At 48.0% G+C, this 17,039-nt stretch overlaps 4 protein-coding genes across 7 annotated transcripts; 3 read left to right on the top strand and 1 right to left on the bottom strand.

Moving 5' to 3' along the window:
• Positions 1 to 173: 173 nt before the first annotated feature.
• LOC126575633 (mucin-5AC-like) lies at positions 174 to 7,855 on the top strand. Of its 4 annotated transcripts, none has more exons than XM_050236426.1 (5): positions 174 to 273; positions 1,882 to 3,160; positions 3,581 to 3,705; positions 3,787 to 4,120; positions 4,184 to 7,855. In XM_050236426.1, the coding sequence occupies exons 2-5, from the start codon at positions 2,278 to 2,280 to the stop codon at positions 5,680 to 5,682; spliced, it is 2,841 nt and encodes a 946-aa protein (XP_050092383.1). In that variant the 5' UTR covers positions 174 to 273; positions 1,882 to 2,277; the 3' UTR covers positions 5,683 to 7,855. The 4 variants fall into 4 exon arrangements, with proteins under 4 accessions (XP_050092383.1, XP_050092382.1, XP_050092384.1 ...); XM_050236425.1 differs by having other exon boundaries at positions 174 to 287; XM_050236427.1 differs by having other exon boundaries at positions 196 to 267.
• A 278-nt stretch (positions 7,856 to 8,133) lies between these two features.
• LOC126574480 (nuclear pore complex protein Nup75) lies at positions 8,134 to 10,740 on the bottom strand. Its single transcript, XM_050234706.1, has 4 exons — positions 10,623 to 10,740; positions 10,438 to 10,547; positions 8,633 to 10,360; positions 8,134 to 8,567 (listed from the first exon to the last, which is right to left on the bottom strand). The coding sequence occupies exons 1-4, from the start codon at positions 10,650 to 10,652 to the stop codon at positions 8,216 to 8,218; spliced, it is 2,220 nt and encodes a 739-aa protein (XP_050090663.1). The 5' UTR covers positions 10,653 to 10,740; the 3' UTR covers positions 8,134 to 8,215.
• Positions 10,741 to 10,850: 110 nt separating this feature from the next.
• On the top strand, positions 10,851 to 11,867 carry LOC126575585 (MRG/MORF4L-binding protein). The gene is made up of 2 exons (XM_050236347.1): positions 10,851 to 11,409; positions 11,486 to 11,867. Exons 1-2 carry the CDS (start codon positions 10,995 to 10,997, stop codon positions 11,737 to 11,739), a joined length of 669 nt encoding a protein of 222 aa, XP_050092304.1. The 5' UTR covers positions 10,851 to 10,994; the 3' UTR covers positions 11,740 to 11,867.
• Positions 11,868 to 12,085: 218 nt separating this feature from the next.
• Positions 12,086 to 16,914, top strand: LOC126577752 (uncharacterized). Its single transcript, XM_050239626.1, has 4 exons — positions 12,086 to 12,226; positions 13,194 to 13,338; positions 13,413 to 13,510; positions 13,618 to 16,914. The coding sequence occupies exons 1-4, from the start codon at positions 12,211 to 12,213 to the stop codon at positions 16,764 to 16,766; spliced, it is 3,408 nt and encodes a 1,135-aa protein (XP_050095583.1). The 5' UTR covers positions 12,086 to 12,210; the 3' UTR covers positions 16,767 to 16,914.
• Positions 16,915 to 17,039: the final 125 nt, after the last annotated feature.

Here is a 17,039-nt window from a genome sequence, read left to right as displayed (position 1 = left end):
CATTCACTGTAGCTGTCAAGCACACGCTTCCTATCTCGCTCCATCTCGCGTTCGTAGCAAAGAGAGTGAGCGAGAGAGAGGTTTCGTGGAAGCAGTGATGCCAGGTTAACCGGCGAAGTGAAAGGCGAGTCGCACAGGATCATGATGATGATGATGATGATGATGGTTGTAGATGTGTTGAGGAAGATTGCAGAACGCGGCGGTGTTGAGGTGGATTTTGGTGAACATTTTTCACCGTGCGAACGGTTACGGAACGCCCGAAAAACGGTAAAGGTAAAGGAAAAAAGGTAAAGCCAAGCGATTGTGACCGTTAGTTGGCGTGGGGCGATCCCCATTTTGCCGAAAAGAAGAAAGTTGAAAAGCGATTGATGAACGAGATCGAGCTCAAGCGTTGATGATGATGATGGTGATGATGGTGGTGGTGGTAGTAGTGTCTGGTGTGTACGCGGCGCGGTGCTGCCGAGAAGTTTTAGTTTGAAAGGTTTTTAAAAAAAGGTGTTTGGTTGTTGTTTAAGTGATCATTTTGAAGGTCCTGGCGTGCTTTGTGAGTTAAAAATTGCGATTTTGGAATCGCAGGACATCCCCTTCCCCCCGGGAGCCGCCAACCAGCGCGCCACGCTGGGGTGTGCAAAGGCAGCGTGTATGTGTGTATGTGTGTGTGTGTGGGTGTGTGTAAGGCAGTGACAAAGTAGCGATGCTCGCACCAAGCGCGGCGGCCACCGTGCCAGATATCATCAATCGGGGGTCCAAATTGAGCGCCCAAGAAATGGCCAGCAGCATCGCAGTAACCACACTCTACCATGCCAATGACTCCCAGCGTACCACAGCCACAGCGGGGAGAATCGATCGAAGAAAGCTGGCAAGATAATTAGAGCGAAGTGGGTCGGTTGGTTGGCGGTGGTTACGTGTGTGTTGTTTGGCAAAACGGTGGCCACCATATTCCTCTCTTGCTGCTGCTGGCTGCTGCTGGCTGCCGAGGAACCGGAACTCCCTGCACCATCAGGTCGGCGGGCGGAGAAAGGGCGGGCCACAGATTTCGGCCCCGCGTGCACATCGCAGATTATTACGAGAACAGCGAAACGAGATAGCGAGCGAGAGCACGGTATGCGAAGGCCAACACGCCAGAAGGAGAGGGTCGCACAACCCGTCCCCGACCGCGGATCCCCCCGCGCGAGGAAGTATGTTTGCTCCTCGCTCGCACCTGTGCGAGCTGGCGTTTGGGGCGGGTTGGCTGGCCAACTTGATGGAGCGAAGAAGAAAATATCCAAATCCGAAGGAAAACGAGCAACACTCCGATGTAATGGGGAGAAAGAAAACGTCCTCTGGCGCGCGTGTCGGGTGTTGGGTTTTCTTTTTTGCGATCATGCTACCTGTGTATGTGCGCGCGAATCCGTGAGCATTATTTTGAGCCAAAAGTAATCCACTCACTTTTTTCGCCGCAACTTCAGCCGCAGCAAGCAGAATAGTAGGCCAGATTTCCGAACTACAGACCGAGATATGTTCCCCCTTAGTAGTGGATAGCTGGGTGGAAGGAGGAAGGAGGGCGAATACCGGGAGCATTATCCTTTCAACTGTTTTCGGTCTCGTATCGCTGGTATATCCTTCCATTCCATCGGGAATCTTTCGATTGGGTGCGGTGATGCTTTGGTGTTTGTGTTTCCTAAGAGCGTGTACGGATGTCTCTTCGGTTTGCCGGTGTGTTCGTGTGGTCAGGGCAGGAAGGATATCCCGAATCCAAGCGAATCGAATTTCACTGGAATGCCTAATGACGAAAAGGAAAACAAATAATTACTGAACACAACCCCACAACGCCTTGCGCCTTGGTGTGCAGGAAGATACCATGCCATTGAAACTATTTTTTTTTTCTATTTCCTTTTTCAGAACGCAATCAGTGAAAATCGAAAAGAACAATAAAAAACAAAACTGTGTACTACAGCCTGCTGTGCTGGTGTTTGGTTCGAGGCGCGAAAGTGTCGGTTCTGGTGTTGCGACCGTGTGTGGCTAGCGAACTAAGCAACAACCGCAGAGTCCTGTGGTCGAAGGCGAGGAACGATATACCCTGAGCAAGCGGCTGTCGGTGTTCGGTTCGTCCGAGCCGGTGACGAACAATTGAAGCGATACGGCCCGCGAAACGACGGGCTTTTGTGCAAAAGAAACACAAAAATAAATACACATACACACGCGGCACATGTGCAGCAGATGCACGTGTGTGGGGACGCGAACTGAGGAAGATTTTTCTCTGCCAAACAACAACGCTACAACGGAAGGGCTTGAGCGATGAGTGCCCCTGACAACGCGAAAGCGCCCCCGTCTGCTCCAGAACAACAACAACAACAACAACAACAACGACATCAGCACCAGCATCTTCTCCATCATCCGAATGCAGCGGCCGTGCCACCGACCACCGTGTCTGCTTCGTCGTCGACAGTGGTTGCTCCGGGAGCAGCATCAGCAGTACTAGCAGGATCAACAACAGGGGCAGCAACGGTCAGTGGAACGGTTACAGCAGCAGCGGCTGCTACGACCACCGTTACTGCGCCTTTGACGACAACAACGACCATCGAAGCAAGCGGTGGCGGTGCACCCGTCGCTACTGCCAACGGCAGCAATAACAGTGACACTAGTGGCGGCCACAGCACCACTGATGACGCTTCTTCTTCTACAAAATCCACTTCGCCTACCGGCAATAGTGGTCCTCTGCCACCGCTTGGTACGCCAGCTGCGGCTGGTGCGACGGTGGGAACCCAGCAAGCTGCTACTGTTGCTTCTGCCACTAGTGCGGTAAAAGAAGCCAATCCAACTGATGTCGGTTCTGGTAGCTCCTCCTGTACGCCAACCGTCGTGCCGGTGGTTTCGCGTGAAGGAGACAGGCCAACGGGCACTGCAGTGTCGTCAGTAACGCTGACCAGTGGTGGTGGGGCTACAGGTGGAACGACATCGAAGGCTGGTCCACCTGTAACAGCGGCAACGGTGGCCAGTACTGTGGGTGGCGGCAGTAATGTTGTCGCTGTAAAGAGTAGCAGTGGTGGCCCCGGTGGTATTGGTGGTTCAGGGACAACGTCTGCCTCTACGGCAGCAGGACCTCCTTCCAGTCGTAGTGGTGGACGTAGTGAAGTTGCAGAAAAGCAATCGCTAGAACAGCACTGCCGGATGCTGGAAGGTAACTATGATCAAGACACATGGCTATCGAAAGTGTATCGTGGTTGCTTGCAAAACAGACATTAATCAACCTAACAACAATCGAAAGAAGGACATTAAACTGCAGTGCATGCGGTTCGTGTTTCTATCGCAAAACTCGTGACATGCTGCAAGTAAATGTATGCGTGTTGGACAATGACAATAATCGAAACTGGATGTCGTTCCCATTCATGTTTATCGAAGTCCACAATGAAAGTAACCTAGGGAACGTGTTCATTAAACATTAGTGTCGGTTGTTGGTTGTGTTATTTGATTATTTTGTATCGTGCGAAATTGAACAAAGAATCATTAAAACGAGATGAAAGCGATAGGAAATTAGTGACGTAGTTCTTCATATCTGTATCTGATGAAGCTTTCTTAATCTATATCCCTCCCCTTACAGGTGAGCTACAGGCGGTTAAGGAATCAGAAACAAAACTCAAACAACAGTATAGCGAGTCTCAGCGCCGGGAACGTATTCTCACTCGGAGGCTTCTGGCTAAGGATCAAGAAGTACAAGACTATGTCGTAAGTGTACCGGCTCGAGATACCAGTAGCCGTAACAGCAACTAACACCGGATTCTGCGCTTCGTCTCATTCGCGTTACAGAACCAGATTACGGAACTTAAAGCTGCCCAAGCGCCGGGACCGGCGGCATTGCGATCGGCACTGCTTGATCCAGCGGTCAACATACTCTTTCAGAAGCTGAAAGCTGAGCTGCAGGCCACGAAGGCGAAGCTGGAGGAAACGCAAAATGAACTGTCCGCGTGGAAGTTTACGCCCGACTCGAACACGGGCAAGCGACTGATGGCCAAGTGTCGGTTGCTGTACCAGGAAAATGAGGAGCTTGGCAAGATGACCTCTAACGGACGGCTGGCGAAGCTGGAGAGTGAGCTCGCGCTGCAGAAAAGCTACAACGAGGAAGTGAAGAAATCACAGCTAGGTAGGTACTCTAGGGATGCTGGATCCCTCTTGAAGGTTTTTAATCCCACGCCGTCTTTTGCAGAATTGGACGACTTCCTTCAGGAGCTGGATGAGGACGTTGAAGGTATGCAGGGTACGATCGTGTTTCTGCAGCAGGAGCTGAAGCAAACCAAGGATAACCGGGACGAGCTGGAGAAGGAAGTGTGTCAGCTGCGAGCCTACGTTGCCAATCTGGCCTCAGCGACTAGCACTAGTGACGATTTGTCGGGCACCGGAGGTGGAACACCGACGGAGGAGTCCGCAATGCAGGAAGCGGCCGCACTGCTGCACGGTGGCAAAAGCAACACCACCTACCATCACCCGGACGGTGGTGGTGGTAGAAGTGGGGACATTATCGGTGGTAGCGGTGGTATGGGCGGTGGCGTCACGCCCATCTATCTAGTGAACGGTGGTGGAGGCAGTGCCGGCAACGCCGCCAACAATGCCAACCACGGTAGCAACCGATTGCTGGTGAATAAGAGTTCAAGTGTTGTTGGTGGTGATCAAGATTCGGTTTACAATCGGACGCACTGTGGTGGTGTCTCGGTCTATAGCAGTGAGTTACGAACTACAACAGCCACCGGTCTGCCCGCCGCTGCAACAGCGACAGCTCCACCAGCCGCCTCCTCCTCATCTTCATCGTCGTCAGCAACGGGATCGACAACAGCGACGTCAGCAGCAGCAGCTTCTTCCGAAGCGAATCGATCGCCTGTGAACGGTGCGGCTACTGTCAGTGACATCGCAGTAGCCACCGCCGGTGGTGGACCGCCGTTGCTCGGTGCAACGAATAGTAGCGGAAATAGCAATAGTACTAGTGGCGACAGTAACATTGCCACCGGTGGTAACAGTGTGCATAGTGGTAGTAACAGTGGTACATCAGCATCCATCAAGCTGCAGCAGCAACAACAGCAGCCGCCGCCGCCACAACAGCAATCGCAGCGCGCCTCGAGTAACACTAACACCGGTCGTAACGGTGGACGAACAGTAGGCGCTCGAAAGCGAAACTACACCGACACCGAAAGCGAACATACGGAGCATCATCTCTCCGACGCCAGTAGTAGCGCTAGTGCTGTTGGTGGTCGCAGTGGTGACGCTTTCGAGGGCAGTGCCGGTGCCGTAGTGCCGATGGTAGTCGATGGTGTTGTGGAGAGTGTTGCAAATGGGAAGGTACTGGTACTGGGAACCACCACCGATGGCGGTGGTGGCTCTCAGGTGGAACAGCAGGACGATACGAACAGCAATAAGCGCATGACACGGTCCGGCAAGGGAAAGGTGCTAGTTCCGTCCACGCCTTCCTCCATGGCGCAGCAGCAGCAGCCAGGTGGTCCAACGCACGCGGTTGCGCTGGGATCGAACAGTGCCGTATCCGCGACCAACGTGCACGCCGCTAGTGCCGCGAAAAAATTACGCCGTGGATCGCTGGCCATAGAGGAGGAAACCATCGATACGGCTCCCATCACCGAATCCCCGGCCACACACCTTGCTGTACATCCACCTCAGCAGCAGCCTCAGACGGTAACGTCCGCCAATGGGTCGAACTAGTGATGAGTGATGATCACCACCACCACCCTTCGTGTACTCTCTGGACGGACACTGGCGCACTCCATGCTCCCCAATGCTGGCTATTGAGATATGCGTGCGCGACCGTTCGTCTGTCTATATGTGTGCGTGTGCGTGCGTGTGAATAGGTGTGTGCGTTTGTGTTTCTGTGGTTGAACTGGGTTGTATCGCGTGTGACCACCGACCCCTGCAAGAATTGCCACAAGAGAGTTGTAATATAAACCGAAGGAAAACTAATAATTACATCGGTCAACCAGACTGCTGCTGGTCTCCGCCATACCACCGTTGCGTTGGTAACCGGTCCATCCGCATGCCTCGTCCGTCGTTCTAGGCTGCTTTGTTGAATCGCGTTGGATGGTGCACGCGTGGAATGAAGGAACAAATGATATCATAAGGTTTGTAGCGGATTTAGAGAAGCAACACAGCAAAAAAAAAACACACAAACAGAAAAATGCAGAATAAACAATCAAAAAAGGAAAAACAGCGAAACGAGTACTAACCTGAGAGACACTGACACGCACCAGAGTGCGGTCCCTGCACACCTTCCCTTGCGGATCGTGTGGTGGGCGCGTTTCCTTTAACAATACTTCGAGATTACTCCCAGAGTCGCTGCTGTTCGGCGCTGGAAGTACGGCTAATAGTAGTAGCGGCGACAGTAGGCAGTAGTAGCTGTAGTACGTGTAAAACAGAGGTACAAGTGAAGTGGACAAGTGCGACCACGTGGTGGAATTACAGAATACAGCGTCGGGGCTCTCGGCTGCCGATGGTGGCGCGACACCTTAAAGCTCCATTCGTGCACTACCGGTGTGGCGCGGATAAGTTATTAAGAACAGAAAAGCAAACAAAACGAACGAGAGAGAGCTGCTGCAAGACAACAGAATTTTTGCTAAATAAAGATCGTAATTAAGGAATGTAAAACGGTACCGAGTAAACTTGCATAAAAGAACAATACAGACGACATACACATGCACATTGTTTCGACACGCGTGCTCGGCATAGAGCCCCGAGCAGCACAGAAGCAGCTTTAACGTTCGTTCCTGTGGGTGCCTGGTGGTTCCAGGAGTGTCGTTACGGATGCTTCGACGGATATGGCTTGCGGATTGCCGATTGGCCGGCTGTAGGCAGCACATGTTTTGATTGCCAGCGGGCGGTTGTTCCTCTGGCTCTGGTTCGTTCTCGATTTTTTCTATGGTAGTTCCGATTGGCAGTCGAATATAATGAGGGCAAACACAATGTCCTTCTCTGTTGATCTCTTGGAGTACAAGCGCTGGGATTATGTACAACTTTAATACTCGTTTTGGTTTAAGCAACCCACGTCAAGTTGCCAGGATACGATCGACAGTCCGTTGAATCTGTTTCGGTTTTCGCTTAAATGGCAACGAATGCTTGATGACATTCGAGAAGAGGATTTTTTAAAAAAATCATTGCCCTAGTAATGACCCTTCTAAACTGATGAGCGGAACTCGTAGAGAATAGTTTTTGTGGAATCATCTCGACTGCTTGCTGCGAATTGTTGTCGTTCCTTTGCACTATAGCGACTCGAGCTCGGTAGCAGGAACGGAACTGAGATCTAAGACACGCTAGCTAGGCAGCGTTTTTTCTACTTTCACTAAGTTTAAATGTATTAAAGAATTTGATTTTTAGTCAACCACCACAACTCATTTACGGAAATTTACCAGCCGTCCCAACTGCTGCTTGTGCTAGCGGCGGCATCCTTATCGGGTGGAGTGTAGGAAAGGAGCTACAAAGATCATCTATATCACACCCACACATACATACTCACTTAGTCACACAAACACACACACGGATGCATTCGAAATTCAAAGGAGATGGTAGTAAATGCGCAAAAGAAAAAGGAAGTACATGGTTTGCGAACGGGAGCGAAAACCTAAACACAAGAATGCATTAGCCGAAGGGTAAATAAATGCGGTAGACAAGAAAACAGTAATAGCAAAACCATATTTGCAGCGTAAAAAAAGGGACAAAAGAATAAAATTTTACCATAAGAGTGGAAAGTAAAAACAGGGCAGCAGTAGCAGCAGAAGCGGAGGAGAGCTGCGCCGAGAAGCGTTCATACAATTATGACCTGTAATTTAAATTATTTCGAAACAGAAGAAACAAAAAGGAAATAGACTTAAACTATTCTTAAATCCGAGCGCAGCATTTTATTTCCAGTTGACACGCATCCAGCGTCGTTATAAACCTTCGCCCCACGTGAACAAACAAACCCTGGTAGGCGTTTGGCACAAGCTGTTCTTGACATTGATTCGATCGTTACAGAGAGCCTTGCTCGGTTGCTGATCCAGTCCGATCGATCGATCGCAGCACATCGCAGTAGAAGTCTTATCCGACGTCTTCCATGAATATCATGATTCTTTCCTCCAAGAAATGATTGCTTATTTTCTTTTCATTAATTTTATTTGACATGCATTAATTGTGAACCATCTTGGCAGTAAAGGGAAAGGGGTACTTGCAAGTAATAGTTATTGAAAAAAAAGTACGTCCCTCCGTCCCTCTAGGCAGTGATTGTATTCTCGATAATTAGGGCACGGGAGAGATTTCTGGCGCATGCGAGCCGCAACATTTTAATTAGGTCCTCCGTGCAGTTGTTAAGCAGATTTGAGGCAAACTTCGGTACGAGTGCCATCTCATCGGTAACATCTTCCGATGCGGATGCTCCACCATTCGGCTCCTGCATAGCCGGTGAAGAGGTTTCCGCCGATTTTCGCTGCTGTTGTCTGCGCTCCAGCATCGGAACGAGATCCAGCTGCAGATGCTCGAGTATGATGAGCGTTTCCTTCGACGGAATGATTGGTTCCTTGAACTCGAGCAGTGGAATGGCATCGGACATGAGACAGGGCCAAAAGCTGAGGAGGAAAAGGTTAGCAGGGTTATTGATTGTGATTGAGACCGGCGGCCAGGAGTTCCTTACTAGGATGGCATAATCTTCGAGTCCATCAGACTGACGAGCAGTTCCGCCGCACTGGCGTACGCTTGGTCACGATAGTACTTCCGGAAATCGTGGTACTTTTTGAGAAACATGAGCCGCGACGAAAGAAACATCTCCGAGCCCAGGTTCGCGATCGTCTCCTCACACAGCAGCTCCCCATGGTTGCAGTAATACTCGAGGAAGATGTTGGCCACCTCGCTGATGCACCCACCATCGCCGGACTCGTTGGCCCAATCGAGTGCCGATCCGTACCGTTTCCGGGCAAGGTAGCGTCGGCTCTGCACTTTGCACACCTCGGTCGCAATGCCTCGGTAGCCGTTCTTGCGTGCAATCGCAAGCACCTTCAGGGCTTCCCGTTCGTTCCGCAGAGGTACACGTCCCAGCAGTACCTCGCGGGCCCCCAGTCCGAGGGTGTTGGAAAACTCTAGATAATCCATACCGAGCAGCCACAGCGTACGGTGCGTCATGAGCATCGTACCAAACTCGTACAGCAGCGATTCGCGCATCAGCTTTCCGTTATCCACGGTACCGTCCCCTGGCAACGCTGCTACCTCGCTACCGGGCGCATCTTCATCGGGTAGACGCGATCGGCCAAGATCGAGTTGGCCGGCATGGAAGAGCAGATCGACCAGATGGACGGCGAACCAACCATTGTCCGGAAGCTGCTGTATCTGGTGCAGAAGCTTAATCAGATCGTTCTCCATGACGGCAAGAACCAGATTGTCAAGCAGCGTGTTTTTCGAGGTTCCAGTCGAGGAGGAAAGTGAGTGAGCCTCCCGGAACAGTCCCATCCACTCATTGACGTGCTCCGGCAGCTCGTAGTACTTGCAGGTCGAATCAGTGTAGAGTAGAAAGCCCGGGAAGTGCTCGTACCAGGCACCATCGGCCCCGGATAGCTGCTGCTTCCAGGTCTGCCGATCGCCAGTCACTAACCGTAGCAGCTCCTCCAGGTTGGGTTCATCGGCAAAGTGACCGGTGGCGAGCAGGGTGCGCACGTTGCCCGTCCAACAGTTCCACTGCGAACGAAACTTGTGCACCGAGAGTCCACCGTACACGGTGTAGATCGGGAAGGAGTGCAACAGCTGATCGACCGTACTGAACGATTGTGTATCCGCAGCAACGTGCAGTCGCAGCAAGGCCCTCGCAATCGTCGTTTGACCCTGCAAGATGAGTGCCTTCACCACGGACCAAAAGTTATCCGGTAGATCGATCTGGCGCCCACTGCTCAACAGTTCCGCAGCATCCAGCGCTGGTGTGGGGTAATGGTGGCGTATCCACTCCAGAAGCGGTGCCACGACGGTGGTCGAGCTGTGGCTGTCTAGCAGCAGAAACTCCAGCAGATGCCAGGTACACTCGATGCTGTAAAACAGAGCGACCAAATCCTGGTACGACTTCAGGGTATGATACGACGGTGCATCTTCTTGTGCTTCCGATTGACTCAATTCACTCAGCAGGCGGTTCAGCTTGTCCAGTGCCTGCCGTACGATCGTTCGATAGCGGAGCGATTGATCGACGAAATCAATCGTCTGCGTCTGGCGACCGACCAAGCCATAGCGGAGCTGCTGCAGCTGGTAGAAGACGCGTCCACAATCGCTGACCATGGTGCGAATCGCCGGCTCGTCCAGCACCAGATCCACATCGAAGTGCTGTATGTCGACCACCGGTGGTCGGTTGCCGGATCCCGGTGCCGGTTGCTTCCGCTGCGTTGCACTGCAAGGTCAAAACATAGGTTAGAACGGTTCCGCAGAGGACGGAGGAGCATGCTATGCTATTCATGTTGGGTTTACTGTTGGTTTTTCACGTTACTAAAGGCGAGGGTAGCGAACTGATGTTCCTTAACCCAGCACACAGTAAGTCCGAGCTGCTTGCCGAGCGTGTTTGGCACCAGTTTCACCGGCTGCAAGGAAATCGAGGAAATGATCCGATAAATCCTGGGAGGAGCGCGCATTGAAAACGCACGGAAAGTACTTACGCATTCCGGTTGGTTTGTGTTCGATGGCATGGTGCGGAATTAATTAATTTGAACGCGAATTAAAACTTTATTAAATGCGCGCTCGCGGTGGTAAACAAAAAGCGCGCTACGTACCCCGTTGACAGAGAACATTTTCTCGCTTGTTAAGCCCTTAACAAGCGAGAGAGAAAATGTGGTTTGTCAACGGGGAAGCCTTAACAGGAGAAAATGTTCTGTGTCAACGGGGGATGATGATGATAAACAAACGCGCTTTTCTTCGATTTTGCTGAGCCACTCGGAATCGCGGAAGCCTCGCCACAAACACGGAACAGGGCCGGACCAGGAGTGAATAGAAAGTAAGAAAAATAGGTCCTTACATCCCGGAGCAGCAGCATGACGACGTTGGTTCGCGAAAAGCAAGACTCGGAATCGTGCGAGTGGACAGCGGAGGAAGAGGTTCAGCTGTTCCTGGCGTTGGATGGCGTTAGGCCGGTCGGCGTTAATCGGCACTTCTACATGGCGTGCATTAGCGAGCGACTGGGCAAGGCTCTGCAGCGAGAGGTGGCCAGCGAAGCGATATGGGCCCATCTGCGGTCGATGTACAACCTGAAGGCACTGGACGAGCAGGAGTTCGTACCGTTCCTGAACGAGCAGTGTGATTTTGATCTTCCGGAAGCGGAGTTTAGTGTGGCTATCGGTCGCCGGAAGCAAGAGGACACCGAGAGGCTAGCCGTGCCGTCGGTGGCCAGCGAACCGGAGGTGAGGAAGTCCGAATCCAAGTCCGATACTGCGACGGTGAAGGTTTCTGGTAAGTGGCCGCAGAAGTGCAATCCGATAGGATAGGTGCGTTTACATTTTCCTTTCATTCCGTTTTCCAACAACAGTTTCAAAACCTACCGTACAGTCAAAGGATGGCAAGGAGCACGAGCGCGAGGAAAAGGAGGGCAAAGAGCGTGAACCGGGAAGTTCTGGGAAGATCAAAGCGAAAATCTTTGCCGATAGTAATGGTAGCGATGGAGGACCGAAACGGTCACAGAAACGTACCAGAGGCTCATTGACGAACGAACCTACCTCTAACACGAGCAGTCCGGCTAGCACTCCACCGAATGGTCCAGGCACCAAAAGGCGACGAATCTAATTGCGCCAGCGGTCGTCGGATACGTCGTCGAGACGATATTCATATTTTCCTACAAATTCATACTTTGTACATATTCCATCGTATCCTCAATATATTCTACATTCAACAAAACCTCATAAAACTTTAGTACCGTCGAACCCAGGTTTTATGTAGCCGCTGCTGTGTAACGTATGTAACGCTGTAGTGTGGGTAAACAAAACAGCAACTCTGGCTGTCGAAACTAAAATCCAAGGTGGCGCTCTCTTGGTTATTTAATACACCGTGCTTCGATCTCCTTGACTCTCTCTTTCTCCCTCTCTCTAGACCTATCCCATCTGTAAGAGTGAGCGAGCATCCCGGGAAATAATAGAACACAAGTGCGACAAACGAGGGTTAACACGAACCAAAAAGCGAGCGTCTAGATCAATTTTGTCCTTCGAAGTGATTGCGTCGAAAATATAAGTTGTGTGCTTCCATTCTGTGGTGTCGAGAATGTTCCCCGTTTCCGGTAAGTTTTTAGCTTTGTAAGAACAGGCTGCAATGAGTGTCGGGCGTTTTGGGAATTACTTTAGATTCCACCAGAGATAATTAGATTTTGGGTCCAGGATTTGTCAGGAGCGAGATGTTAAGCGGTGGTTGTGTGTCGCAGATAGCTAGGATGGTATCATGCAGTAAGATCTCCGATCGCCGCTCTTTTTCGTTCTTTTGTGGTCGTGTGGTTGTGTGTTTGGACAAGGGCTGTGTGTTTTGTGGTTAACCGGAGTGTTCGCATTACACTCTAACCTTACATACGGGTTCGCGCGGCGGGCTAACTCTGCGGTTCATTTAGACATGTATTTCGTCGACATGCCAGGAGATTTCAACTGAGAAGTGTATATAACAGATGACAATCTGAATTTATTGAAACAAATATGTGTGTAAAAACAGCGATCCATATTTAGGGTATGAAAATATTGAGAAATTATCAGTGTATTGAGTGCGCAGAGGTGAGCCTGAACGAGAACTTCAGTTTTCACTCAAATGTTATTCAGTTAGAACTGCTGTTTCAGCCGAATAGAAAAAAAGAGTTCTTTCCACGCCGTTTGTAATTTATTTTAACATTGTGTTACAGTTTCGTCGCGTTCTATCGATTGTGTCATACGGAAGTGGATGAAACGCAGTTTGAAAGCTTAGAGATTAAATGATACGTTTGTGAACTACAGACTATGTCGTTTTTAGACGGTTTTTCCTTTACTGTAATCGATAAGCTTACTTCCTGCATCATCCTTGAGGAATACCATGATTTTGTTCACTTACGTAATATGAACGACGCACGTGTATCAACTTAGTTTAATAAATAACATCCACATAGAGATGACATGCAGGTCAATAGACTGCGATGAACACTACGTGGCCCGTTACTCTTAAGATGTAGTAGAAAAAGTATATTTCGTAACTATTTAGTGCTAAAACTATTATCCTTTCTATTCTTCCAGAAATGCAACGGGAGGAAAGAAATGCAGCCTTGCGTCTAATGGCAGAGGGCAAGATAAAGTTTCTAGATGGGCAAAGTTCTAAACTTTGCTCTGGATCTCTTAATAAATTAAAAAAAATGATGCATGTTTTTTCAAATACTCCACGGTAATTATTTTGAATGCCATCTACTTCAACAATAGCTGTAAAGCAAACACTTAATCTTTGAATAATCGTTTTAGTATCAAATCGGACAATATTATTAAGGTAATTGACTTGCTCACTGACCTAGAAGCGGAAGTGTCTGTAAAAACAGAGTTGCAAGAGGCAGAAAAACAAGGTATGAGAAATGCAGTAGGTAAAAATAATGAGAAAGGCGCTGCTTTCTATTTTCTAGATTGATAAAACGTTGTACGTAAATGATTTATAAATATTCTTTTATTCCAGCGAAAACCACCCAGCTTATACCACCTCAGATAGCGGAACCGTCTGGGAGTAATTTTGTGATACGTCCTGATCATTCTCAACGATCGACTACTCCTGTCACTAATTGTCAGAGTAGCCATTCAAAACCTTACCCAAAAACACATACAGTAGACGATACTATAACGCATGAAATATTCCAAATGGCATCTTCATACCAGCCGCAACCAATAGAAAACTCTTTCATTAATGAAGAAAGACTGTCGTCAAAATATCCTCGCAAGAAAAAAAATCCAGAAGTCGAATCAACTGACTCGTCCTCGGTTTTTAAGACTCCGGTAATTCCTGTGAAAAGAGGTGACGACAAATTGTTTTTCAGGCGAGCTGAAGTGTTTCCAGCACCGGCTCAAAGTTACATTGAGCACAGAATGCGGAAAGCAAATGAAATGAAAAGCCCAAACAATCACCAAATCGGTGCTGAACTTCATCGAAAATCTCCTTTAACCTCACAAAACTGTACAGGGCAAAACGCTCAACCTCTACCGAAGAATTCCCATGGATTTGGAACATCTACGCAAACAAACACTGGGCCCCGTTCATCAAATGAATACCCAAGTTCATCAAATCTATCGCTGGGAGTAAACCCTAGATCAACTCCGGCCATTCCCATTCCGGATCATGGAGTAACAATGGGAAACAAGTCACCTCAACCCTTATCCAAACCTATGCATCATTTGAAGCCATCTGCAGGAAATAGTAAAGGTATTAAGGAGTCAACTGGCGTAACTGAAAATACTTTACCTTCGTCTTCTACGTCGTCTAAGAATAAATTAGATAAAGTCAACCCTAGCAAAAAAGGACAAAACATACTAAACAGAGAAGTTCATAGCTTGATTGTGGGCGAAATAGAATTCACAGAGTCAATGAATAGAAAAAAGGAAAATGACAAGCTGCGAAATATATCCAACCGCATGGAGTCCGAAAATGGTCGACAAAAAAATAAAGAGTGGGCGAAGGATCTATTGAAGCAGTATGGAATGCATAATGAAACACGTGTACTTCTAACAAGGCTTGAGGATGATAATGGCATTGCATTGCGAACTCGGGCAAAATCGACGGAAAATCGTGAATTTCCTTGTAGCGACTCTTCCAATGCCATTAGTCAAAATAAAAAATCGCCTTCGTCGAATGGACGCATAACTATGCGAAGAAAAACCATGGATTGTCGCGAAACATTAACAAATCTTTCGCAAACCAACAAAATTCACGAGCAAGCCAAAAACAGAAAACCCAAATTCCGTCGAAAATCTGTCTGTGCTAATGCTAATAGTGTCACGGTAACGCCTGAAAAGACAGTCCAAAACAATTTGTATCTGTCCGACAACGAAGATGATAATTATGAACCTCCAACGAAAAAACAACATATAAACAATCGCAAATCTAAATCTAATCGAGAAACTGCAAAAAAATCTTCCAAAAATGTCACAAAATCCAAACAAAAGGCAATTCCCAGAGGAAATGCAGGAGCGAAAACATCGTCAAGCCCGCAAGAAAATTCTACAATCGATAAGCAGGTTGATATTCCAAACGACAATCCGGACATACATTGTCAAAGTAACTTCATGTCCAGTTGTTCTTTGTGCTGCTATCGTGGCGCAGAGATGGTTGATCATTATTTAAGCAAGCACAAACAAAATGAAGTCTTCGTTAGTCGGATCTCACCACGCCAGTCAGACGTAATCAGAAAGTTTCCTATTCCATTCCATGCTAGTGAAAAAAATGTATCGAAAAATGGATCAGATCGATTAAAACGTTTTTGCTGTTTCTGTGAGAAAAATTGTGTTCTTACTAACAAAGAATGGATTGCACACATAGCTCAACACACAGGAGAATATGAGTTTGACCAGAAGGTTAAAACAGCGAAGAAGCCATTCGGTGAAATTAAGTTTCAAAATAATAATATTTTGTGCTATATCTGCGATCGATGTAATTATGTCCAAACTCGCTTATCGGCTATGGAAAATCACTTGGAGAAGCAGCATTTCTCCCTGGAGGACGGTCCTGCAAAAACAACGGAGTGCATACGTTTTGCTGTGTGTCGTGCTAAAGTCGAGAGTGGCTCAGTAGAGAACAAAATCGATTTAAAACTAAAGCCGGAGCCCGTGTTTGGTTGCGAAGTGATCAACAATCCTATCGACAAAGACGAAGAATCGATTATATCTGATGGGATGGATCATGACATTTTGCATGAATTAGAAAAATTGCATGGTTATGAACCGTTGCTTGATTCTATAGTTAAAGAAGAAATTGATCTGAATTCCGAAACAGAATGTATTCAACAATGTGGCAAACCAGCCAACGAGCGAACTAGAGAGAGATCTTCAACTGAATTGACTGCAGTCAGGGACGACCCAATGGACTATGATTCGGATGACAGTTTAAACACTATACCAATGGATGATCCAGAATATCAGCATTCTATGGGTGGTATAAAAGAAGAAGAGTTTGCAGAAGAATTTCAAAAGTCTGGGCGTAATAATCCATCCGAATGCGATAAAAATATTGATCAAACTCAAGATGTCAATGTTGTGCCTTCACTAAATGAGTCACTTACCACTGAAAATGGGAATGGTACTCGCCAAAATGAACAAAATATCATTAACTTAAGCTGCGTGAAAGCAGAGCTACAGGAAGCTGAATGTGCTGCTAAATCAACAACATGCACTGTCGTACAGTCGAACAATGGCGAACCACATGAATCGACAAAAATCCAAGAAAATCGACCTAACGCTACCATCGGGGATGGGAACGTTGATGCAATGGCGGAGCAATCCGCTACAAACTCGAACCCATTCGAAATAGTAGGGAATAAGGAGCAGTTGCAGTATTTGTGTTTCTATTCAACAAACTGCAAGTTTGTGGGTTCAAATGCTGTTTCATTAGAGAAACATGTTCAAACTAAACACTCGGTTGAGAGATGGAGTGGGTACTGTCATACTTGTAAAGATCATATAGAAAACCAAAGCGGGCTCACGAAACAATTTGCCATTCATCATTTAAAACATTTTCTTTCGAAGCACTCAGACCCACTACCAGCCAGCAACATACAAAAACCGTTAAAAATTCGACTACGAAGATTATCTGGAGATAAACTATCTGTTATTAATAACTAGTTTCGTGCTTGGAGGAGCGCTGGAAATCATGACCATACGAAGAAAATGTAAGATGTTGTTAATTACCGTTTGAAGAACGGCACGTTCTCAGAGAGATTCGCGTGTTGCCAAGAAAGTATTTTTTTTATACAATAAATTTGACAAAGCAGATAAATACTGATAAATTTTACAAATCCATAACATCCGAAAAGTGGCTATCAAATTGTATCAAATCGTCTCAAACACCGTATGAATCTATGATAAACGGGTACCAAGTCAAATTTTACACTGCCT

The sequence above is a fragment of the Anopheles aquasalis genome, chromosome 3 (assembly GCF_943734665.1).
Source record: "Anopheles aquasalis chromosome 3, idAnoAquaMG_Q_19, whole genome shotgun sequence".
NCBI classification, from domain to species: Eukaryota; Metazoa; Arthropoda; class Insecta; order Diptera; family Culicidae; genus Anopheles; species Anopheles aquasalis.
This window is presented reverse-complemented; position numbering and strand designations above follow the sequence as displayed.